The sequence below is a fragment of the Somniosus microcephalus genome, chromosome 8 (assembly GCF_052327205.1).
Source record: "Somniosus microcephalus isolate GS21.2 chromosome 8, FLI_Smic_1.0, whole genome shotgun sequence".
Lineage (NCBI taxonomy): Eukaryota > Metazoa > Chordata > Chondrichthyes > Squaliformes > Somniosidae > Somniosus > Somniosus microcephalus.
This window is the reverse complement of record NC_140994.1, coordinates 237,812,090-237,836,648: the sequence shown is the minus strand read 5'-3', so window position 1 is coordinate 237,836,648 and position 24,559 is coordinate 237,812,090. Positions and strand designations below refer to the sequence as shown.

At 43.5% G+C, this 24,559-nt stretch overlaps 1 protein-coding gene across 2 annotated transcripts in view; it reads left to right on the top strand.

The window, feature by feature from the left end:
• slc36a1 (solute carrier family 36 member 1) overlaps positions 1 to 24,559 on the top strand; it is a 101,105-nt gene that overhangs the window by 26,122 nt on the left and 50,424 nt on the right. For both annotated transcript variants that reach the window (XM_085995817.1, XM_085995816.1), the window contains 7 exons: positions 746 to 922; positions 1,447 to 1,537; positions 12,831 to 12,919; positions 14,779 to 14,874; positions 15,302 to 15,386; positions 15,753 to 15,971; positions 18,144 to 18,242. In XM_085995817.1, the coding sequence (XP_085851943.1) occupies positions 765 to 922; positions 1,447 to 1,537; positions 12,831 to 12,919; positions 14,779 to 14,874; positions 15,302 to 15,386; positions 15,753 to 15,971; positions 18,144 to 18,242 (837 nt within the window). In that variant the 5' untranslated portion in view covers positions 746 to 764. The remainder of the gene's footprint in view (positions 1 to 745; positions 923 to 1,446; positions 1,538 to 12,830; positions 12,920 to 14,778; positions 14,875 to 15,301; positions 15,387 to 15,752; positions 15,972 to 18,143; positions 18,243 to 24,559) is intronic.

The following is a 24,559-nucleotide window of genomic DNA, read 5'->3' as shown; positions in this document are numbered from 1 at the left end:
GGTCCCGGGGCCCCCCGGTTACACGGCCACGGGTCCCGGGGCCCCCCGGTTACACGGCCACAAATATACAATAAAACTTCCCTTTGGGTTCCTCTTTGGCTGGACGGCCAGCTGATACTGTGCGGGGAAGATTGCAGCACCCACAGCGACGGCGGGAACAAGTGGTAAGTCATTCCCCACCATTTTCGGGACACTACTGCCCGTTACTTCTGGGGCGGAAGCCTCAAAACCTACTCCTGAATTTTGCCGGTTATTAAAGAAATCCGGATGATTAATTGCCGTTTAAACAAGAGTTTACTGTATATATCAATAAGATATACCTGCTGGAAGATTACTGATTTCGTACAGGACATGCACCATATCTTCCTGCAAGATTGTACGTGTGGAAGAATATGGCTGGTCTTATGAATGATGAGGGGAAATTAGAGTCAACATCGTGTCTCATTGAAAAGCAAGAATGTAGTAAAGGATGTAGTTCCAGGCTGATAGATAAAGTATGTTGGGAGTTTTCATTGTCGCTGGCCAGGATTTGGAAATTCATCCTAGTGCAAAATAATCTGAAATGGGGCCATTGATACGATCATATATAATTAAGTTCCATTGTATGCTGCATTTTTAACTATGAAACCAAATCTAATTGCATAAAGTATAGCGTGCTGGGAGAACAGTATCGCTTGGCTAATTTTTTTTTCCTGGTAACACTGTAAATTGAAAGTTATTTTGAAGTTTCTACATTTTTGCACAGCTGTTGAGAAGCTGCCAACATGTCAACCAGAAAGTTGAAAAGTGAAGGTTACAACGATTATAGCTCCACAGAAAACAGCCCAGACCATGACAGCATGAGTTCTTCATCTGATATTTCTGCAAGATCACCTGATAACGTTGGAAATTATCAGCGTCTAGCTGAAGGACATGGCACAACGTAAGTGCTGTAAACTTTTGAAACAAAACTTGCTGTTTATCTACCTTCAGTATGCTAGTTGTCCCATGTTTCAGGTAGGTTCCTTCTCTCTGCTTGTTTTGTTTGACACTGCAGGATCTATCAAACTTTGGGAAATTTTAAAATACAGCAGACTATCTTCAGGGCTAGGCTTGGCGATGGATGTGATTAGAAATTGGGTGATGCACCACTAACTTGTTGCAGGTAATGAGAAGAGGCTTTGACAGTGCTATCAAGACTCTTGGACTCCGACTGATCTGTGAATGTTAATGCTTTGAAGGTTATGTTTAGAAATAGTTAACAATGAATTGATGTAGTTTGAATTCTGTCCTATGGTATTGTATGATCTGGTGTGGTGTGATGAAATTGGTGAAGAGCCACACAGCTGCAGTTTGCTTCTGAATTCGAGATTCAGTTCCTGGTCCAGAGGCCTAAGGTTAGGACTGGGCTGGAGCTGAACAGTATGGAAACAGTATTTGTGAATTGCTTTTTTGTTTACATTTCAGGCCTGCTGAGACATTAATTCACTTGTTGAAAGGGAACATCGGAACGGGGCTCCTCAGCCTTCCTTTGGCGGTGAAAAATGCCGGTATTGTGGTGAGATGCTTTCACTTTTTTTGTATCGGTAAAATTTTGATTCATGGTGTTGCCTAATAGGTATTTTATAACTACTTCATCCTCACATGTTGAGTAGAGACCTGGTGCTTAAAGTGCTGGAATATGTAGGTACAGCAAGCAATTAGGAAAGTAAATGGCATGTTGGCCTTTATTACAAAAGGATTGGAGTATAATTGTAATGAAGTCTTATTGCAATTTATATAGGGCTTTGGTGAGATCACACCTGGAGTACTGGGTACAGTTTTGGTCTCCTTACCCAAGGAAGGACATACTTGCCTTGGAGGGAGTGCAGCAAAGGTTCACTAGACTAGGATGAGGGGATTGTCCTATGAGGAGAAATTTAGTAGACGAGGCCTATATTCCCTAGAGTTTAGAAGAATGAGGTGATCTCAGTGAAACATACAAAATTCTTAAGGGGCTTGACAGGGTAGATGCAGGGAGGATGTTTCCCCTGGCTGGGGAGTCTAGAATTAGGAGTCACAGTCTCAGAATAAGGGGTCAGCCATTTAGGACTGAGATGAGGAGAAATTTCTTCACTGAGGGTGGTGAATCTTTGGAATTCTCTGCCCCAGAGGGCTGTGGAAACTCAGTCGTTGAGTATATTCAAGACAGAGATCGATAGATTTTTAGATATTAAGGGAAGCAAGGGATATGGGGATAGTGCGGGAAGGTGGAGTTGAGGTAGAAGATCAGCCATGATCTTATTGCATGATGGAGCAGGCTGAAATGGCCTACTACTCCTAGTTCTCATGACTGCTGACTCCTAAATATATTGGGATTGTAAACGGTGTCCTGGCAAGAATGAAATTACGATCTGAGCAGAGGCTGATTTCCCTGTTCCTTCAAGCCCATGTGTACCTGAAACTTTGTGGTTGGAAGGTTATTGCTTGCATTGCAGGAAGAAATAAAAAATCCTTGAACTATATAAAAACTACTTTTTTAATTTGAAGGGTGGGAAATGGGAATGATTAACCACGTGGTGTTAAAAGGAAATAGTGACCCAGATGTGGAAATAAGATTCTTTTGAGGAATTGAGCCAACAAGAAAGAACAAAGGGAGAGCACAGAATTCAAACATTTTTGATCGCAAGAAAACGGTACACTCTTATTTCACTTGCAAGAAGTAAAGGTGTCGGTGTTCATAAAAAATGGCTGCTGCTCAACCAATTACAGGAAACTCTCTTAACCGGCAAAATTCAGGAGTAGGTTCAGGTAAGTTTTTTACTATATATATTAGTGGCCGTGTAACCGGGGTTCCTGGATCTGTGGCCATGTAACTGGGACTCCTGCACCTGTGGCCGTGTACGGGGCTCTTGTACCTTGGTAAGTACAGGAAACTTTGGTTTATCCGGAGGTTAACTGTCCGGAATGCTCGATCCACCGGCAAAATACAAGGAGGAGGTTGGTGATCAGCTGGTTGGTTGGTTTTCTTCCTTCTCTTATACCTTTTAAGTTGGTAAGTCCTATTGAATAGTGGTGTGATATTATCATCTATATCCGGGCAGGGTCTTCATAACTAATAAGAAATTTAATTAATTATATAGAATGGAGCAGGTGATGTATTACTGTTGCGAGATGTGGGAACCGGTGGACCCCATTGAGGCTCACGGTGATTACATCTGCGACAAGTGTCTGCTGCTAGAGGAACTCAAGTTCCATGTTATGGAGCTTGAGACCGAGCTTCAGACACTGCGACACATCAGGGAGGGGGAGAAGTTCCTGGACTCTGTTTCAGGAGATGGTCACACCTATGAAGTTAATTACTGCAGATGTAGTCCGTGGTCAGGGACAGGACGGTGTGACTACGAGCGAGGAAGGTACAGGGATCCAGGATGTAGTGTTGAAGGAGACGCAGCCCTTGCTCTTGTCCAGCAGGATCGAGGTTCTTGCTCCCTGTGAGGGCGGGAGTGGGGACTGCAGGGAGGATGAGCAACCTGGCCACAGCACCGTGGTACAGGGGGCCATTCAAGTGGAGGGAGTAAAAAGAAATGTTGTAGTGGTAGGGGATAGTATCATTAGGGGGATAATAAGGTTCTCTGCAGTCAAGAGCGGGAGTCCCGAAGGCTGTGTTGCCTGCCCGATGCCAGGGTTAAGGACATCTCTTCTGGGCTGGAAAGAAACTTGGAGTGGGAGGGGGGAGGATCCAGTTGTCGTGGTCCATGTTGGTACAAACGACGTAGATAGGACAAGGAAGACGGTTCTGTTAAAGGAGTATGAGCAGCTAGGGGTCAAATTTAAAAAACAGAACCTCAAGGGTAATAATCTCTGGGTTATTACCTGAGCCATGAGCGAATTTGGCTAGGATAAATAAAATTAAAGAGTTAAATGCGTGGCTCAAAGACTGGTGTGGGAGAAATGGGTTTTGCTTCTTGGGACACTGGCACCAGTACTAGGACAGGAGGGAGCTGTTCCATTGGGACGGACTCCACTTGGCCAGTGCTGGGACTAGAGTCCTGGCGAATCATATAACTAGGGCTGTAGAGAGGGCTTTAAACTAATTAGTGGGGGGGAGGTTTCTAGAGAGCAAATAATAGAAATGACAACAGAGAAGGTCATAGACTTAGGTAGCAGTGGGGGAATTAAAAAACAGAACGTGTCAGGAAGGGACAGAAGGTATGGAGTAAACAGTAAAGTACTAAAAAGGGAAAAAACAGGAACTAAGTGTTACAAAACATATTTGAAAGTTCTTTATCTGAATGCACGTAGCATTCGTAACAAAATGAATGAGTTAACGGCACAAATAACTACATATGGGTATGATCTTGTGGCCATTACAGAAACATGGCTGCAGGGTGACCATGACTGGGAATTAAACATACCAGGTTATTTAACCATCAGGAAGGACAGGCAGGAAGGGAGAGGAGGTGGGGTGGCTATGTTAATAAAGGAAGGAATCACTATAATACAGAGAAATGATATTGGGTCAAAGGAGCAGGATAGTGAAACAGTTTGGGTGGAGATAAGGAATAATAAGGGGAAAAAAACACTGGTGGGTGTAGTCTATAGGCCTCCGAACAGTTGCAACTCTGGACGGAGTATCAATCAGGAAATAGTTGAGGCTTGTAATAAGGGAACAGCTATAATTATGGGGGATTTTAATTATATTAACTGGACAAATCAAATTGGGCAGAGCAGCCTTGAGGATGAGTTCATTGAGTGTATTAGGGATGGGTTTCTTGAGCAGTATATAACTGAACCGACCAGGGGGCAAGCAACCTTAGATTTGGTCCTGTGTAATGAGACAGGATTAATTAAAAATGTCCTAGTAAAGGATCCCCTTGGAATGAGTGACCATAACATGGTTGAATTCCATATTCAATTAGAGGGTGAGAAGGTTGGATCTTAAACAAGCGTGCTGAGCTTGAATAAAGGAGACTATGAAGGTATGAGAGCGGAATTGATTAGAATGGACTGGTAAAATAGATTAAAGGGTAAGACGGTACATGATCAGTGGTGTACATTTAAGGAGTTATTTTACAACTTCCAAAAAAAATATATTCCACTGAGGAAAAAAGGGTGTAAAAGAAAAGATAGCCATCCGTGGCTAAGTAAAGTAATTAAGGATAGTATCCGACTAAAAACAAGGGCATATAAGGTAGCCAAATCTAGTGGGAGGATGGAAGATTGGGAAGTCTTTAAAAGACAGCAAAAAATAACTAAAAGATTGATTAAGAAAGGGAAGATAGATTATGAAAGTAAATTAGCAAAAAATATAAAAACAGACAGCAAAAGTTTCTATAGTTATATAAAAAGAAAAAGGGTGGCTAAAGTAAATGTTGGTCCCTTAGAGGATGAGACCGGGAAATTAATGGTGGGAAACATGGAGATGGCAAAAACACTGAACAATTATTTTGTATCAGTCTTTACAGTAGAGGACACTAAGAATACCCCAACACTGGACAAACAGGGGGCTCCAGGGGGGGAGGAACTAAATACGATTAAAATCACTAAGGAAGTGGTACTTGGTAAAATAATGGGACTCAAGGCGGATAAATCCCCTGGACCTGATGACTTGCATCCTAGGGTCTTGAGGGAAGTGGCGGTAGGGATTGTGGATGCATTGGTAATAATTTTCCAAAACTCACTGGACTCGGCAAAGGTCCCGGCAGATTGGAAAACTGCTAATGTAACACCCTTATTTAAAAAGGGTAGTAGGCAGAAGGCTGGAAACTAGACCTGTTAGCCTAACATCTGTGGTTGGTAAAATGTTAGAGGCCATTATTAAGGAGACAGTAACGGGGCATTTGGATAAACATAATTTAATAGGACAAACTCAGCATGGTTTCATGAAGGGGAAGTCATGTTTGACAAATTTGCTTGAGTTTTTTGAGGAAGTAACATACAGGGTGGATAAAGGGGAACCAGTGGACGTAGTGTATTTAGACTTCCAAAAGGCATTTGACAAGGTGCCACACAAAAAATTATTGCTCAAGATAAAAAATCACGGGATTGGGGGTAATATTCTGGCGTGGGTGGAGGATTGGCTCTCTAACAGAAAGCAGAGAGTTGGGATAAATGGTTCGTTCTCAGATTGGCAACCAGTAACTAGTGGTGTTCCGCAGAGGTCAGTGCTGGGTCCCCAACTCTTTACAATCTATATTAACGATTTGGAGGCGGGGACCGAGTGTAACATATCAAAGTTTGCAGATGATACAAAGATGGGACGGAAAGTAGTGAGTGAGGAGGACATAAAAAACCTGCAAAGGGACATAGACAGGCTAAGTAAGTGGGCAGAGATTTGGCAGATGGAATACAATACCGGAAAGTGTGAGGTTATGCACTTTGGCAGGAAAAATCATAGAGCAAGTTATTATCTTAATGGCAAGAAACTGGAAAGTACTGTAGTACAAAGGGATCTGGGGGTCCTGGTGCACGAAACTCAAAAAGTTAGTATGCAGGTGCAGCAAGTGATCAAGAAGGCCAATGGAATGTTGGCTTTTATTGCTAGGGGGATGGAATATAAAAACAGGGAGGTATTGCTGCAGTTGTACAAGGTATTGGTGAGACCACACCTGGAATACTGCATACAGTTTTGGTGTCCATACTTCAGAAAAGACATACTTGCTCTCGAGTCAGTACAAAGAAGGTTCACTCGGTTAATCCCGGGGATGAGGGGGTGGTCATATGAGGAGAGGTTGAGTATATTGGGACTCTACTCATTCTAGGTCAGAAGAATGAGAGGCGATCTTATTGAAACATATAAGATTGTGAAGGTGCTTGATCGGGTGGATGCGGTGAGGATGTTCCCAATGAAGGGTGAAACTAGAACTAGGGGGCATAATCTTAGAATAAGGGGCTGCTCTTTCAAAACTGAGATGAGGAGAAACTTCTTCACTCAGAGGGTGGTGGGTTTGTGGAATTTGCTGCCCCAGAAGGCTGTGGAAGCTACATCATTAAATAAATTTAAAACAGAAATAGATAGTTTCCTAGAAGTAAAGGGAATTAAGGGTTACGGGGAGCGGGCAGGAAATTGGACATGAGTCTAGGTTCGGAATGGTCATGGCCCTGTGGGTACTGGAGTGGGCCCAGGGGCCGTGTAGCCTGGTTCTGCTCCTACTGTTAGATTTCAGGAGATGGTTTTATTCCTGTTCCTGGCTGGGGTGGAGATCGCCTTTACAGAAGGTAAGTAGTGTAGAAAATATAGGGACAGAGTAATCTCCTGGAAGAATTTCGATCGCCTAGATGGGTCGGAGAGGAATTTCCCAGATTTTTTTCTCCCAAATTGGCCATTGGGTCTTTATCTGGTTTTTCGCCTCTCCCGGGAGATCACATGGGTTCGGGTGGATGCAGAGTGATAGAAGATTTGAGGTTAGGATCAGATCAGCCATGATCTTATTGAATGGTGGAGCAGACTCGAGGGGCCGATTGGCCTACTCCTCCTATTTCTTATGTTCTTAAAATTTAGGAGTCGGTTCAGTAAGTTTTTTTTTTTCTTTTCGTTGCTTTTTTTTCCACCAGTCAGGCTCTGCAAGGTCTAGCTAAAGCTGTTGCTTAGCTACAGAGACGCTTGCAAGCTGTGGCCGACTGTTTAGAAGCCGTTGCTAAGCAACAGGGTTTGTTGCTAGATACGGAGCTCAAAAGCTCCGTATGTTTTAACATTACCACTGGTTTGTCCGGCAGTTTTGATGGGACGGCAACAGCTCGGTCCTGTTGGTGCCGGATATCACAAAGTTTCCTGTATACCCCTCTGTAATCCGGACTTTTTGATCAACTGGCACCATGCCGGTCCTGTCGGTGCCAGATAGAGTTTCCTGTAACACCAAAGTCTATGGTATCTCCGCATTGAGCAACTGTCGGTTAGTATGCTGAGAATGCTGGGCTGGAATTTCTGCTTGGGTTCTCCTGATACCCTGCTGTAGCTTCAGGAGAACCCTAGTGGAAATTCTTCTTCATTGTATTTAAATTCTTTTGTGTTTGGTAAGAGAAAAGAAAGGGCTCAACTTGCAGTGGAATCTCTGATGCCCCTGCTCTCCCGGCCTTGCCCTGACACGCTCCAGTATCTCGCCCAAGATTTTTTAGCACCCATCCCAATTTCTGTTCCCAGGTTTTTTTTTTGACTGTCCCTCACTCCTGCACACTTTAGGGCCCCCACTACTTGCCCTGCTGTCCTCCAGCCTGGCCCTGCTCCTATTTGCTCTGGCCCACCACAATTTAGAAAAAAATAGGAGGTGGTGGGGGAGGGGACAATGTTCCCTTTTTTTCTTAGGTGCGCGGTCTCTCTTAAAGGGCTGCGTGGCCCATTCACAGTTTCGCGCATGAGAAAGCCGGTCTGCGTGGAACCGACTGAGAGCTGCGTGATTGCGGCTTATAGGGAACGTTAATTTGTGGGATTGGGGGGGTGGGGGGTGGTGGTGCAAACATAGAAGATAGGAGTAGGTCATTCGGCCCCTCGAGCCTGCTCCGCCATTTAATGAGATCATGGCTGATCATCCAGATTTGGTACCCTGTCCCTGCTTTCTCCCCATACCCCTTGATCCCTTTAGCCTCAAGAAATATATCCAACTCCTTCTTGAATATATTTAATGAATTGGCCTCAACTGTCTTCTGTGGTAGAGAATTCCACAGGTTCACCACTCTGTGGGTGAAGAAATTCCTCCTCATCTCAGTCCTAAATGGCCTACCCCTTATCCTTAGACTGCCATCGGGAACATCCTTTCTGCATCTAGTCTGTCTAGTCCTGTTAGAATTTTATAAGTTTCGATGAGATCCCCCCTCATTCTTCTGAACTCTAGCAAATATAAGCCTAATCGACCCAATCTCTCCTCATACGTCATTCCTGCCATCCCAGGTATCAGTCTGGTGAATCTTCGCTGCACTCTCTCCATGGCAAGAGCATCCTTCCTCAGATAAGGCAACCAAAACTGCACACATTACTCGAGGTGTGGTCTCACCAAGGCCCTGTACAACTGCAGCAAGACATCTTGCTCCTGTACTCAAATCCTCTCGCTATGAAGGCCATCACCTCCAGCTTTTTAACATGGCATCCCAGGTTTATAAATAACAAAGCCTAGCCTGCTGGGCAGCCTGATTTTATTTCCACAGCCGCTTATTATTTCCACCCTGTTCACTTTCTACCTGCTTATTTCAAACTACTACCATTCTTCTCTTCCAACCTCCCATCCTAAACTCTTTACCCAACCACTTCCCCTACTTGTTGGTGTAGGTGACGCTGGCATGGCAGCATTCATTGTACATCCTTAGTAGCCCTTGGGGAGGAGGAGGAGCTGGTGAGCCTTGAACTGCTGTAGTCCTTGTGCTGATGGTGCTAGGGAGGGAATTCCAGGATTTTGACCCAGCAATGATTACATGAAGAGGAATGTGGAAGTGATGGTATTCACGTGATCTTGCGATTCGCCCTTTAGGTAGTAGAGGTTTGTCGCATTCTTCCTTTTGTATTAGCTCCAACCCCGAATTTGTGTCATCTGCATATTTTGAAATTGTACTTGCAATTCCCGAGTCCAACTCGTTAATGTAACTTGTGAACAACAGTGGTCCCAGAACCAGTCCCTGTGGAACACCACTTCTCACTTTTTGCTAGCCTGAGTAGCTTAACCCTTTTTCTGTTTTGTAGCCAGCTTGCTATCGATTCTGCTACCTGCCCCCTGACTCCACATGCTCTAACCTTAGTCACAAGTCTAGTATATGGTACCTTATCGGGGGCCTTTTGAAAATCCAAATATATTCCATCTAGATTACACTCGTCTAAGAATTCAATATGGTTGGTCAAGTATGACCTTCCCTTTTAAAACCGTGCTGACTGCACTTCATTATATTTTTGGTTTCTAGATGGTTTTTCAATTACATCTTTTTGAGTAAAGATTCCATTATCTATCCTACCACCGATGTTAAGCTAACTGGTTTACAGTTCCGTCGACTGGTTCTATCTCCCTTTTTAAATATAGGAATCACATTAGCTGTCAGCCAGTCTTCTGGCACTATTCCCTTTTCTAGGAATTTTTATATATGCAGTAGTGCCTCTGCTATCTCTTCCTTAACATGCAATCCATTCAGACCAGGGGTTTTATCCTCTCTAAGTTTGATTAGTTTATCAATTATCTACCCTCATTCTATATTCACTGTCTTCATTTTTGTTCTCCTAATATGGCCACCTTGTTGGTCTCCCTGCTAAATATTGAGGTAAAGTAACTATTCAATATTTCTGCCATTACCTATGAGTTTATCTTGTGCATCCCTTAGTTATTTTTTATTCATTCCTGGGATGTGGGCATCGCTGGTAAGACCAGTATTTATTGCCTATTCCTAATCGCCCTTGAGAAGGTAGTGGTGAGCTGACTTCTTGAACCGCTGCAGTCTGTGTGGTGAAGGTACTCCCACAGTGCTGTTAGGGAGGGAGTTCCAGGATTTTGACCAAGTGACTATGAAGGAATGGTGATATATTTCCAAGTCAGGATGGTGTGTAACTTGGGGAACTTGCAGGTGATGGTGCTGCTCCTGGCATGCTCTTCTACACTTATTGAACCTTCGTTGGTCCCCTGGCTTGATGGTAATGGTAGAGTGAGGGATATGCTGGGCCATGAGGTTGCTGCGGATGGCCCACAGCACCTCCTGGATGCCCAGTTTTGAGCTGCTAGATCTATTCTGAACCTTTCCCATTTAGCATGGTGGTAGTGCTACACAACATGATGGAGGGTGTCCTCAGTGTGAAGATGGGACTTTATCTCCACAAGGACTGTGTGGTGCTGTCATGGACAGATGCATCTGTAACCGGTAGATTGGTGAGGACGAGGTCAAGTAGGTTTTTCCTTCATGTTGGTTCTCTCCCCACATTCCGCAGGCCCAGTCTGCCAGCTATGTTCTTCAGGACTCGGCCAGCTCGGTCAGTAGTGGTGCTACTGAGCCCTCTTGGTGATGGACATTGAAGTCCCCTACCCGTTCTGTGTCCTTGCTACCCTCAGTGCTTCTTCCAAGTGGTTTTCAACATGGTGGAATACTGATTCATCAGCTGAGGGAGGGCGGTAGGTGGTAATCAGCAGGAAGTTTCCTTGCCCAGGCTTGACCTGAAGCCATGAGACTTCATGGGGTCCGGAGTCAATGTTGAGTTCTCCCAGGGCAACTCCCTCCCGACTGTATACCACTGTGCCGCCATCTCTGGTGGGTCTCTCCTGCCAGTGGGACAGGATATACCCAGGGATGGTGATGGAGGAGTCTAGGACATTGGCTGAAATGTATGACTATATCAGGCTGTTGCTTAACTAGTCTGTGGGACAGCTCTCCCAATTTTGGAACAAGTCCCCAGATGTTGGTGAGGGAGACTTTGCAGGGTCGACTGGGCTGAGTGTGCCGAAGCCGGTGCCTAAATCGATGCCGGGTGATCCATCTGGTGGTTGTTGTTTTTCGTAGCGGTTTGTTACACTTGAGTGGCTTGTTAGGCAATTTCAGAGGGCAGTTCAGAGTCAACCACATTGTTGTGGGTCTGGAGTCACATATAGGCCAGACCAGGTAAGGGTGGCAGATTTCCTAAAGGACATTAGTGAACTAGATGGGGTTTTATGACTAATTAATTATTACTAATACTAGCTTTTTATTCCAGATTTATTTAATTAACTGAATTTAAATTCCTCAGCTGCCTTGGTTAGGATTTGAACTCGCGTCTTGGCTCAGGCCTCTGGACTACTAGTCCAGTAACACAATCGCTATCTCTATCTTTATTTTTCTTTTGTTATATCTGTAGAATACTTTTTATTTTTTAAAGTTTAATTCGTAGTTCCTAACCACTTCGTATTCCTTTTGTCCTCTTTTATTGTCTATGTACATAGAGTATGCCTTTTCCTTCAATTTCAATTTTACCCTTATGTCTTACTTAATGTTTCATTATTGGCTAGTTTGGTCTTGTGTTGTAGCAGAATATATTTTTCCTGAACTCTCTTGATCACCGTTTTAAATATTTCCCACTGCTGTTCTATCTCTTTTGTCAATTTTTTTTCCAGTTTACCTTCCCTAATTTAATTCTTTTCCCCTCAAAATTAGCTTATTTTTCCCAATGTACTATTTTGGTGTTTGTCCTGTTAAGCTTCAAATGTAGCAACTGCACCCATGCAGGTGAGTGAAGAATCCATCACAACCTAATGAGTCTTTTAGATGGTGGCGAGGCATTTCTCATTGGTGTTATTCAAAGCTGGGATAGGTGACTATGCCACATGCTGGAGATGGTCATTTACTGGCATTTTGGTGCTCCTGTTACCTCCCACTTGTCCGTCTAAGCCTGTTTATCCAGGTGGTCTAGCCCCCACTGCCACGACAAACGATTAAGGCTATACAAACTCTGGCAGAGAATTATAATGCAAATTTCAATTTCTAGGATATTTGGTCTATCTAGAACTATTTGCTCGTGTGGAATGCTGACACGGATTAGTTGGGCCGAATGGCCTGCTTCTGTGTTGTAACCTCTATGGTCTGTTTATGGAAACTGTCGAGCTGGCCACAAAAAAAGTGAATGGTGGGGAATTGAACCAGTGTGATACCGATGAGAGTATCCCTTTTCCCTTCAGCCGTTGTAGCTTGTGCCTAGTTCAATTTCGAACGGGCACTGAGCAGCTTTGGCGGATTACATTTATATCTTCCTACTCTGGTTCTGTTGGTCCTCATTGTGCTGCCCCTAAAATGCTTGCTCAAATAGACTTTAAAAAAAAAGTTGCCTGTATTGAAGATTTGAGGATATACCTGAATAGATTGTAAATCGCATGGCATTTGCAAGCAGATCTGAGGCTGGAGTATAATTTAATGTTTTAATTCCCTTTTCTTTTGGTCCACAGCTCGGCCCAATCAGCCTGATTATCATGGGAGTGGTAGCCGTACACTGTATGCACTTGCTGGTCAAATGCAGTCGCCATCTGTGTGCTAAGTAAGTTGTGATTATGCTAATATTCTCCATGTGGCTCGTCCAGTTGAGTTTCTGGTGAATGGTGAACCCCCCCCCCCCCCCCATTATATTAATAGTGGGAATCTTGATAATTTCATGGGGAGGTGGTTATGCTCTCTTATTGGGGATGGTCATTACCTGGCACCTGTGTGGCATGACTGTTACTTGCCAGTTATCAGGCCAAGCCTGGATAATGTCCAGGTCTTGCTGCATACAGGCATGGACTGCTTCATTATCTGAGGAATTAGGAATGGAACTAAACACTGCAATTATCAGCAAACAGCCCCACTTCTGATGAAGGGAGGATTATTGATAAAGCAGCTGAAGATAGGGTTGAGATTATTGGCCTCCAACAGCCACAACTATTTTCCTTTGTGCTAGGTATGACTCCAGCCACTGGAGAGTTTCTTTTCTCTCTCTCGCTCTCTCGCTCTCTCTCTCTTTCTCCCCCCCCCCCCCCCCCTCCCTTCCTGATTCCCATTGACTTCAGTGACAATGATGTTAAAATACAATGACCTGGAATTTGCAGTCAGCGGCGAAGCAAAGACGTTCGTCGCTGACCCTGCAATAAGCTTTGCAAAAAGATCTGGCGGTCTTTGTCGTGAAGTTTGGGTTTTCTGACACACAATTCAAATCAACGTAGTATAGTGGGAATCCCATAGTGCAAGCTGCTGTGATGTCAACAAGCTGTCTGAGCAACCAATCAAAATGCAGACTTCTCAGACAGCAAACCAGGAAGTGGGTAAGTTCTTAAAATTCTAACTTTTTAAAAATGTTAGGGAGAGCAAAACAAAGATTTGGGCTCTCAAATGGGGAAAAGGCAAACCTGAAATAAAGATGAACAAACTTTTCAATTTTTTTTAAAGTTTCTTCATTTTAATTTTTATTAAAATGGATAAATTTGACACTGCACAAAATTTCAGGGCCATAACCTTTGTTAGCAGTCAATACTCTGTTAAAACCCCAGTTACACCTAATAACTTTGGATCTAATTTGCAGTGGGGCAATTACTGCGGAAGAGCCAAAGTTTTCGTCAGTTTCCCTGATTTGAGAGATTTCACTGATTGCCGGCTCTCTGGGGGGGCGCACAGCGCAGTCTGTGGTGCCGCAGTGAATGACAGACCGCAACTTTGGGATTTCTGCATGCGCCTGCACTAAATCCTGAGGTTGCGGTTAGTTTCAAAGGCGAAATGATGGCAAACGCTGCCAATTCGGCGTCGTCGGGACCGCAAATTCCAGGCCAATAAGAATAGATCCCATAGAGCTCTAAAATGTAATGTCAAGACTTTGGTTTATAATTTACTGTCTGGCTTATTCAGTGAAACCTTGACTGCATTTCAGCTCAAAGCTGATAATGTACAATTTCCCAATAATCATTGTTAACTGACCTATCAAAAGCCTGTACTAAATGCCATTGTTTTTATGTGTGGACTTCACTCCAAGTTCTATGTAGTTTTTCAAAATTCAGGTAGATGTCACTGTTGTACTAGGCTAACCAACCTGCACTACTGTAAGCTTTTTCCTATTCTTGCTGATTGCTGCATCTGGCCAATTGAATCGGAATGAACTTTGTTCTTTTGAGGCATTTGAGTAACTTGTTTTGCAAAACAATTGTTGCAATAAACCTCTACCAGAATTATTTTGGATCCATTATTTTGTGTTGCTGGTGTGCATTTGCTGTCTGTGTTTGCCCATGAGAAAAGGGTAATTACTGGGGTGCCAGATCTCAAGGTCCTATTAGGTGGGAAGGATGCATTCTGTTGAAATTATGTCTCATTATGGGAATGAATGTTTGGGATGCTGATTTTTTTTGAGTCTCTCCTTTTTTTAAATGCACATAGATTACAGAAGCAATGTCTGGATTATGGAAATGTGGTGATGTGCAGTTTGGAAGAGTGTCCCAACGCATGGCTCCGGAAGCATTCAGATTGGGGAAGGTATTTGAATCCTTTGGGAAGATTTGTGATTGTTTGTAAATAGTTTTGTAGCACAGCTTTTTATCTGACATGGCAGTATGCCAATGACATTTCTACTTGCTGCTTGATCTGTCTGTTATGGTCTTCCCTCCTTCTGTTCCTCTTCCACTCAGACATAATTTATTTTCTCTTTGCCCTGCTCCACCCATTACAAGCTCCTTCCACTGCCACCCATATCCTAGGGTGCCTCTCCACTGCTGTCTCCTTCCAACTTGCCAAGCTACCCCATGATTGGGCCTGCGTTACTAACACTTCCTTCTGCTTGCTGCGGGGCTCTCTTAGCCCCATGCTGCTTTCATTATAATGTTTCCTGTGCATTTTTGTTTGAGTGCAATACAGTCCGAAACAGTTAACTCTTGTCAGTGATTGCTGTTGCTTTGTCTTGCAGGCATTTGGTGGAGTTCTTTTTGATTCTAACTCAACTGGGGTTTTGCTGCGTTTACTTCGTATTTCTGGCCGACAACATTAAGCAGGTAGGTTTTGCTTTGTGGCACAGACTAGCGATGCTGTTAAACCAAACACCCTGATTGGACACTGGATTGTAGTTAGCACGTTGGTAAAACTAACTTTTCTCCTCTACCCACTACTTATTCATACTGGAGTATTACATGCAGGAATTCTTACCTTCGTGAAATGACATAAGGTTTCAAAGTGGAATTTGGAGAACTGTATAGAACCCAATAAATCTGAGGAACAGGCAAGAACTACAGCCTCATTGCCACCGTTTCTACAATATTTATTGCCAGACGGAGAACAAAAGGTGGAGTTGTGTACAACATATGCTTATTAATTACATTTTACATTTTTGCATGACTATTAAACTTGAGCTTTTTTTTTAGGTTGTTGATGTGGCCAATGCTACAAATAATGACTGCTATCAAAACATTACAGCAATAGAACCTGGAAGTATGGACAACCGTCTGTACATGCTTAGCTTTCTGCCATTCATCATTCTGTTGGTATTCATTCGCAACCTGAGGTACCTGGCTCCTTTTTCCATGCTAGCCAACCTAGCCATGTGCGTGAGCCTCATTTTCATCTACTTCTACATCTTTACTGTGAGTAGTCTGAATTTATTTTCTACCTGTTGCTTTCTGTGATGTGATTTTTAGTATTCATTCTATGGGGCTTTTAAAATAGTCTGTGGTTTCCTCGACACTGTTCTAGAAGTACTATTTTGTACTGAATGTGATAAAAATCACAAACTTATGATGGGCAGACCTTGTTTGAAATTTTGCCGTGTGTATATAATCCTACCGTTGCTGAGTTCAGCCTATATTTGTACAGATCTTGGCTGTCTTTGGTTTCATTATTTGCCACCTGAAATCAAAGCCATGACACATGCTTCCTATTGTCATGGTAGCATCAATAAATTGTGCATGGCGTTCAAAGTGTTCATGCACATTACATAGTAAATACGACATTTTTAAAGTTTCTTGAAGCTGTTGACCTGTTTTCTGCCTTATTGCTAAAATTGACCTGTTGGAATCTGGACTCGGCAACAAGAATATCTTGTGTATTTATAGCTTTGCAGTATCTGAATTTTAAGAAGACTGAAAATATCGGTCTAAAGCTAGAAAATACTGTGGGTAAAAAATATTCCAAATCCTAACCACTCATTGTGTTTATTTAAAAAAAAAAAAAAAAAGTTTTTCCTCATGTCGCCTCTGACTCTTTTGTCATTCACCTGAGTCTGTGCCCTCTCATTATTGACCCTTTAGCCATTGGAAACAGTTTCTCATTATTTACTCTATCTAAACCATTCATAATTTTAAACACCTTTATCAAATTTCCTCTTGGCCTTCTCTGCTTTAAGCAGAATGACGCCAGCTTCGCGAGTCAATCCATAGAACTGTAATCCTTCTTCCTGGGAACCATTCTAGTAAGTCTTTTCTGTACCCTCGCCAAAACCTTGACTTCCTTAAAGTGTTGGACACAATACTCCAGCTGGGGCTGAATTAGTGTCGCTCGTTCAGACCCTAAATTCCTGTCACATGCATTGACTCAGCAATGACATAGCATGCTGAGCCTCAAGGAGTGCTTGGGTGTGATTTTATACCTATTAGGAGAAATATTTCAGATCATGATGTAGTCAAGTACTTTCTTTCACTTCTCCATCCTCCCCCACCCCGAACCACTGCTTCCTGCTCCCGATTCAGGTCATGGAGCATGGCATTTTAGCCAAGTGAAGTGCTGCTGTTGAGCCTTGGAGCTTTGCAGTGGTAAATGCAAACCATTTTTTTCCAGGCTTGCTCATTGTTTAAAAACAGTGCTGAGCTAGTATAAAACTCATCCATTCACCAAACACGAGGCCTAAACTGGCATGAACAGCTAGTGTCCCAAGTGCTAAACCCATAATAATAGGACTCCTATTTTTCAGTGGGAAGAAACATTTGAATGGCCACTTTTAACCGACTCTGCCTGACGAGAACATGGCAAGCAGGAGGTTAAAATAGAGGTAACGTTCTGCCCTCCTGCTTGGTGCTGCACTCATGCTGGCTGCAATTTTAACTCCGGTTTCGGCAGGCGTGCGAGGCCCTCGCCACAGGTAGGCGAAGGCCTCGTAAAAATGCAAAACTCGGTCTGATATCTGACCCCGACGCCATTTTAATGTGCAGTTGCACGTTCAGTGCCGGTGTCGCCAGGAACACTGGGCGCCAAGGAGCAGCAGATCCAGAAGAGGGCCTAGAAGTTAGGGCAATAAAAGTTTTAAAGGCTTCTTTGTGGGCCAGGATGAACAGTAGTGCTCCTCCGGACCCCTCGAGCCTCCCCTCCCATCCACTGACCGGGTGCCTGGCAGTGGCCCCCTGCCCCACTCCCTCCCGCCTGCCTCCTCGTCATTCCTGCTGGTTTCCGGCAGGAGTCTGGCCTGTATTGCATTAATGAAGCCCGGGGCTTAAAATGGCCTGGGCCTCATGCAGGCGAGTTGGGGCGTTCCTGCCGCTCACCCTGCAGGCCCCTCGCCTGCCTCTTGCCCCAGATTAAAATCGGGGCTTGAGATTCAGTTCTGAGAGATATGGGGAGGGGGGGGGGGGGAAGAAGAGGGAAGTGTTTGATAGCCAATGCATGGTAAAGTCTAAGCTCTCCCTTCACCCACTAAATATCTGACCGTTCTCATTCTCGAGTTAAATCTTAACAAATTTTGAATATGAATGACCTGGCAGGGGGAGGGTGTGGTGGAAAATATACTTCAAAATATGAAATTTAATACACTATTCTTACTCTTGCAGAACATTTCAGATCCCAAAGATCTGCCACCAGTGGCTGGGTGGAAATGTTATGCAATGTTTTTTGGATCAGCCATATTTGCATTTGAAGGCATTGGTGTGGTGAGTGAAAGTTAGTTTATTATATCAATAAAAACCAAGTGGTATTGGCAACCTCTTTGACCGTGGGGTTCAATTCAGAGATTACACCTGACTTCCTGTACAGTAATTGGCAATTAACTCAGCACAACTTAAAACTAGTTGAAGCTACCACTGCTCAAGAAATCATTGCTTTAGTTCCAATTTCCTGCATTTACAAAGGTTTGTAATCTTTAGATAAATGCAAATGACCTGCATTATCAAACCTCTTCATCTGCCTGAACTCGCATAACTGCAGTGGCAGAAAGAATGTGCATTTATATAGCACCTCAGAACATCCCAACGCGCTTTACAGCCAATGAAGTACTTATGAAGTGTAGTCACTATTGTAATATAGGAAACGCGGCAGCCAATTTGAGCATCGCAAGGTCCCATGAACAGCAATGAGATGACCAGATAATCTGTTGTACTAAAAGTTTTCCCTCATCAATGATCCATAAGAAATTAGAGTTGCTTTTCACTCTGACTCAAATACCTTTGAGCTGCATCCTAATCATCTTTGTTCCTAATCTGGTTTTGTGCCTACTCTCTGTTTAAACTAGTTCATCTTTTTTTCATTGTGCCAATCTTCCTCTAGACTTTAAAAACCAAAGGGGCGAAATTGGGCTCTATAATGCCCACGTGGGTGCTATGAGACCTCTTAAACCAAGAAAATGGCGTCCGCGAAGCACGTGCACTGCCAACGGGAAGTGCACCGACGCTGTCTTAAAGGGACCGCCGGCAGCATGCAGAGCAGGCAGATCCACACCAATCTCCAGCACTGCCAATTTGGAGCTCCACACAACCTGCGCCCGCAACGTTGCACAGCCGAACACTACGTTAAACGGCATGAAGGACCCCCGCCCCACAGCAGCGCTATTTCATCAACTCTGCAGCCACGACCGAGAATCCCGAAGGGTGTGTGGCCTGCCAGGTTAAGGGATATCTCGTGACGGCTGGAGAGGAATACCGAAAGGGATGGGGTAAATTCACTTGTCGTGGTCCATGTAGGAACAAACAATATAGGTAGGAACAGGGAGGAGGTCCTGCTGAGGGAATATCAGGAGTTGGGAGCAAAATTAAAAAAGCAGGACCTTGAGGGTAATCATCTCTGGATTATTGCCCGAGCCACGAGCAAACTGGGATAGAAACAGTCAGACCAGGAGAATTAACGTGTAGCTAAAGGGCCTGTGTGGGAAAGAGGGGTTCCTTTTCATGGGATATTGGCACCAGTACTGGGACAGGAAGGAGCTGTACCGATGGGACGGGTTCCTCCTGAACCAGGATTGGACCCGTGTCCTAGCGGAAAGGGTCAATTGGGAGGTGGCAAAGGCTTTAAACTAATAAGACGGGGGGAGGGATCTACAAGAAATGAAACCAGCCTAAATATAAACATAACAGAAAAGGAGAGCATAGGAAAGAATAACGTAAGGGAGGACATTCATGGCAAGGGAATAAATAGTTATAGAACAGAAGTCTAAAAAGATGGTTAAACATAAAGTGAGAGGAAATCCTATTAAAAATGAGTTAAACTGTCTCTAAAGCAATGCACAGTGTCTGTAAAAAGAAAAAATGGGAACTGGAGGCAAAAATGCATTGAGGAACCAGACATAGGGATTACTGAGACGTGGCTACAGAAAATGCAGGACTGGGAATTAAACCACTGTAGAGTATAACATATTTAGAAACGACAGGGTGGGGAAAAGGGGAGGTGGAGTAGCTATACTTTATTAGAGATAACCTAATAGCAGTAGAAAAAAGTGATGCAACTATCAGCAAGACAAAAATAGAATTCATGTGGATAGAGTTAAGATAATAAAGAGTCAGTCACATTAATAGGGGTAGTCTACAGACCACCGAATAATGGAAGGTAGGTGGAGGAAGAAATATGCAAACAAATTAGGGAAATGAGTAAAAAACATAGAATAATAATCATGGGGGATTTCAACTACCCCAATATTAATTGGCCAGAAGGGTTAGGTAAAGGGGATAAGGGAATGGAGTTCCTACAGTGTGTGCAGGACTCCTTTCTAACCCAATATGCAAGAAGTCCAACAATGGATTTAGTAATGGGGAATAAACCAGAGCAGATAGAAGAAGTAAAAGTAGGTGAACAAATCGTGACCATAAGATAATAATTGAGAAGGACATAAGTATGACTAAGACCAGGGTAATAAATGGAGAAAAGCTGATTTTGAGGGGCTGAGAATAGAACTTGGGAAGATAAAATGGACAACAATATTGGCAAACAATGATGTAAAACAGCAGCGGAAAATATTTAAAACGGTGTTCAACAGAGTCCAGGAAAAATATATTCTGCTAAAAAAAAAACAAGAGCAAGCTAAACACTAATAAGACACCATGGATGAATAAAGCCATGAGAAAAATTGAGGGTAAGGAAGGGGGCATACACAAAGTGCATGGACAGCAGGGGAGAGCATGACGAGAGAGAATACAGAGATTAGGAGAGAAGTCAAAAAAAAATTAAGAAGGCAAGAAGGGCCTGAAATTAAATTATCAAGGAACATAAAACAAAATACAGGAAACTTTGTGCTATCCGGAGGTTGAATGTCCGGCAGCTTCGATCTAACGGCAGAAATCAGCAGCCGTTTTGGTTAGGTTTTTTTTTCTTCTAGCATTCTTTTCACAGGCAGGCTCTGGAAAGCGTCTTTGTAGCTTAGCAACAGCTTCAGAGACGCTTCCAAGCTACTGGGCCGAGTGTTTACAAGCTGTTGCTGAGCAACAGTGTTTGTGGTCAGATACAGCAGGCTCTGGAAGGTGTCTCTGTATCTTAGCAACAGCTTCAGAGACGCCGAGTGTTGACAAGCTGTTGCTAAGCAACAGTCTTTGTTGTCAGATACGGAGATGAAAAGCTCCGTATCTGATAACATTGACGCTGGTCTATCCGGAAGTTTTGAGGCAACGGCAGCAGCTCGGTCCCGTGGGTGCCTGTACTAAATATTTTACAGGCACGTAAATAAAAAATAAAAAAAGGAAAATCGGATGGGAATAGGGCCACTAAGGGATGGACAGGATAATATAGGCAGTGATAGCGAGATGGCAGAAATATTAAATAATTACTTTTGCTTCAGTATTTAACAGGTGGACATGGCATCAGATGATATCAGTAATGAGATAACTGCATTTAAAATAGAGGAGAAATATGAAATAAACTAATCAAACTCAAAAGAGGATAAAACCCCTGGTCCAAATGGATTACATCCGAGCATTTTAAAAGAATCTAAGGAAGAGATAACAAAGGCATTACTACACACATTTAATAATTCACTAGAACAAGGTGCAGTGCCAGAGAACTAGTGGACTGCTAACGTAATACCTATATTTAAGAAGGGAGATAGAACATGTCCAGGGAACTATAGACCAGTCAGCTTAACATTGGAAAAATAATGTAATCCCTACTAAAGGAAAAAAATAGAACATCTAGAAACCAAAAATACAATAGTCAGCATGGATTTCAAAAGGGAAAGTCTTGCTTGACCAACCTCATTGAATTTTTTGAAGAGGTAACAGAATAGGCAAGGGTAATGCAGTAGATGTCATTTATTTAGATTTTCAAAAGGCCTTCGATAACTAGCTGGCTTCAAGACAGAAACCAGAGAGTGGGATAAAGGGTAGCTATTCGGAGTGGCAGAAGGTGGGAAGTGGTGTTCCACAAGGGTCAGTGCTGGGACCGCTGTTGTTCACAATTTATATTAATGATTTAGACTTTGGAATCAAAAACACAATTTCTAAATTTGCAGATGACACCAAATTTGGGAGGTGATAGTCAATATTGAGGAAGACTGTAACAAATTACAAGAAGACATTAATAAACTTGCAGAATGGGCATATAATTGGCAAATGAAATACAACACCGATAAATGTGAAGTATTACATTTTGGTAAGAAAAATGGGGAGGTCACATATTACTTGGAAAATACAAATCTAAATGGGGTAGAAGAGCAAAGGGATCTGAGTACAAATCACTAAAAGTAGCGAAACAGGTCAACAAGGCCATACAAAAAGCAAACCAAGCACTAGGGTTTATTTCTAGAGGTATAGAATTGAAAAGTGGGGAAGTTATGCTAAACCTGTATCGAACCTTGGTTAGACCACACTTGCAGTACTGTGTACAATTCTGGTCGCCATATTATAAAAAGGATATAGAGGCACTGGAGAGGGTGCAGAGAAGATTTACAAGGATGAAACCAGAAATGTGAGGGTATACCTATCCGGAAAGGATGAACAGGCTGGGTCACTTTTCTCTTGAAAAGAGAAGGCTGAGTGGTGACCTAATAGAGGTCTTTTCTATTAAAACCTTTCATAATTTTAGAGAGAGAGAGTGTTTTCACTTGTGGGGAAGAGCAAAACTAGAGGCCATCAATATAAGATAGTTACCAAGAAATCAAATAGGGAATTCAGAAGACACTTCTTTACCCAGAGAGTGGTGAGAATGTGGAACTCGCTACCACAGGGAGTGGTAGAAGCGAATAGTATAGATGCATTTGAGGGGAGGCTAGGTAAACACTTGAAGGGAATAGAGGGTTATGCTTCTAGAGTTAGATGAGGAAAGACTGGAGCTGGCTTGAATGGAGCATAAACGCCAGCTTGGACTGGTTGGGCCAAATAGCCTGTTTCTGTGCTGTATATCCTATGTACAGGAAACTTTCGTTTATCCGGAGGTTAAATGTCTGGAAATCTCTATCCACTGGCAAAATTCAGGAGCCGGTTCAGAGAAGTTTTTTTTTCTTTTTTTTTTTTTTTTCTCCAGTCAGGCTCTGCAAGGTCTAGCTGAAGCTGTTGCTTAGCTACATAGACGCTTGCAAGCTGCGGCCGACTGTTTTGAAGCTGTTGCTAAGCAACAGGGTTTGTTGCTTCACACGGAGCTTCTGAGCTCCGTATGTTTTAACATTAGTGCTGGTTTGTCTGGCAGTTTTGATGGGACGGCAACAGCTCGGTCCCGTCAGTGCCGGATACCAGAGTTTTCCTGTAATACGTGCAGGTTAGTTGCTGGTTTATTTCTTCTGGCTATTGCTACAATTCTATGTTTTTAGGTGCTTTTCCAAACTTGTTTAAAGTTTCAGTAGCCTGCAGGGAATGGTCTGGCTGGTGCTGAAGTACCTTTTTGGTGACTTAAATGCTTTTGTACAAACCAGTTGCTTCCAGACATGGATGGCCTAAGTAGGGCTTCCTCTTGGCATGCACATGACTGGGAGAATGTGCAGAAAGCACGCAGAGCAGGACAAGCTGCTAGAAGAGGGAGGAAGAGAAGGGCTCTCCGCATGCCCCTTCCCCACTGTGTCCTCCATGGGGATTAAAACATGTAGGCCCGCCTCTTCCCCTCCTGTTAATTCCTGCTACCTCCTGTTGTGCGCCACCTTCTCCTGCAAGAAAGAGGGAAGTGTGTCAATGAATGTCATGCATTTATTTGGATGATATGGCTATCGTGGCTGAATAGCTGCCAGCTTGTGAAAGCTGAGATGTATGTATGAGGCTTGCAACATTCCTAAGTGGGTGAAGTGAAGCATATGAATGTTGGGTATGTGTCCTGATTGATGGAGATTGTTGGTAGGTGAGTGACTTGATCAGTGGATGAGGCTAGTGGTGCAGTTGGTAGAATGACATTTGAAGATGCACTCCCGACCTTGATAACTTGTGTGAGATTATTAAACTTCTTCCTGCACTGCATCCAGGTCTTTGGGGCAACACTCCTGGCACTGACCTTCGGCGCTATCTCTTGCCACTGCCTTCTGAGCATGTGTTTGGAGGGCCATTAGCCTCCCCTGAGGATACATGACTTCTCTCCTTGCCACCTCTTCCACCAGGACCTCCAATGCAGCATCTGGAAACCTTGGTGCACGTGCTCTCCCATGGTCAACTATCATTGATTCTTCCACCGCACAATATTCAGAATGATCTCCGCACCACCAACAGCCACAATGCACCTCCCCTTTGAGGTACAGGCTAGCTTTAAGTAGTGCTCGACACTAATGATATTGGGCCCCATGCTGATGTGTGCAGCCAATGATCAGCGCGGTTAGCGCTGGCTGCATGCAGAAATCATGGAAAGCATGAAGGTGGCAGCATGAAGTTCACGTCCTGCCTGCATTGCAATCAACGGGCACGGGTTAATCGCGGGTTGCGATCCCTACGCCCGTTTTCGTGGGTTATCCAATTTAACCCTGTAACGTTTTAACAGACCTCCTAACATAGTAACATGAGGAACAGGAGTAGGCCAGTCCCTCGAGCCTGCTCTGCCATTCAGTTAGATCATGGCCGATCTGCACCTCGACTCCATTTTC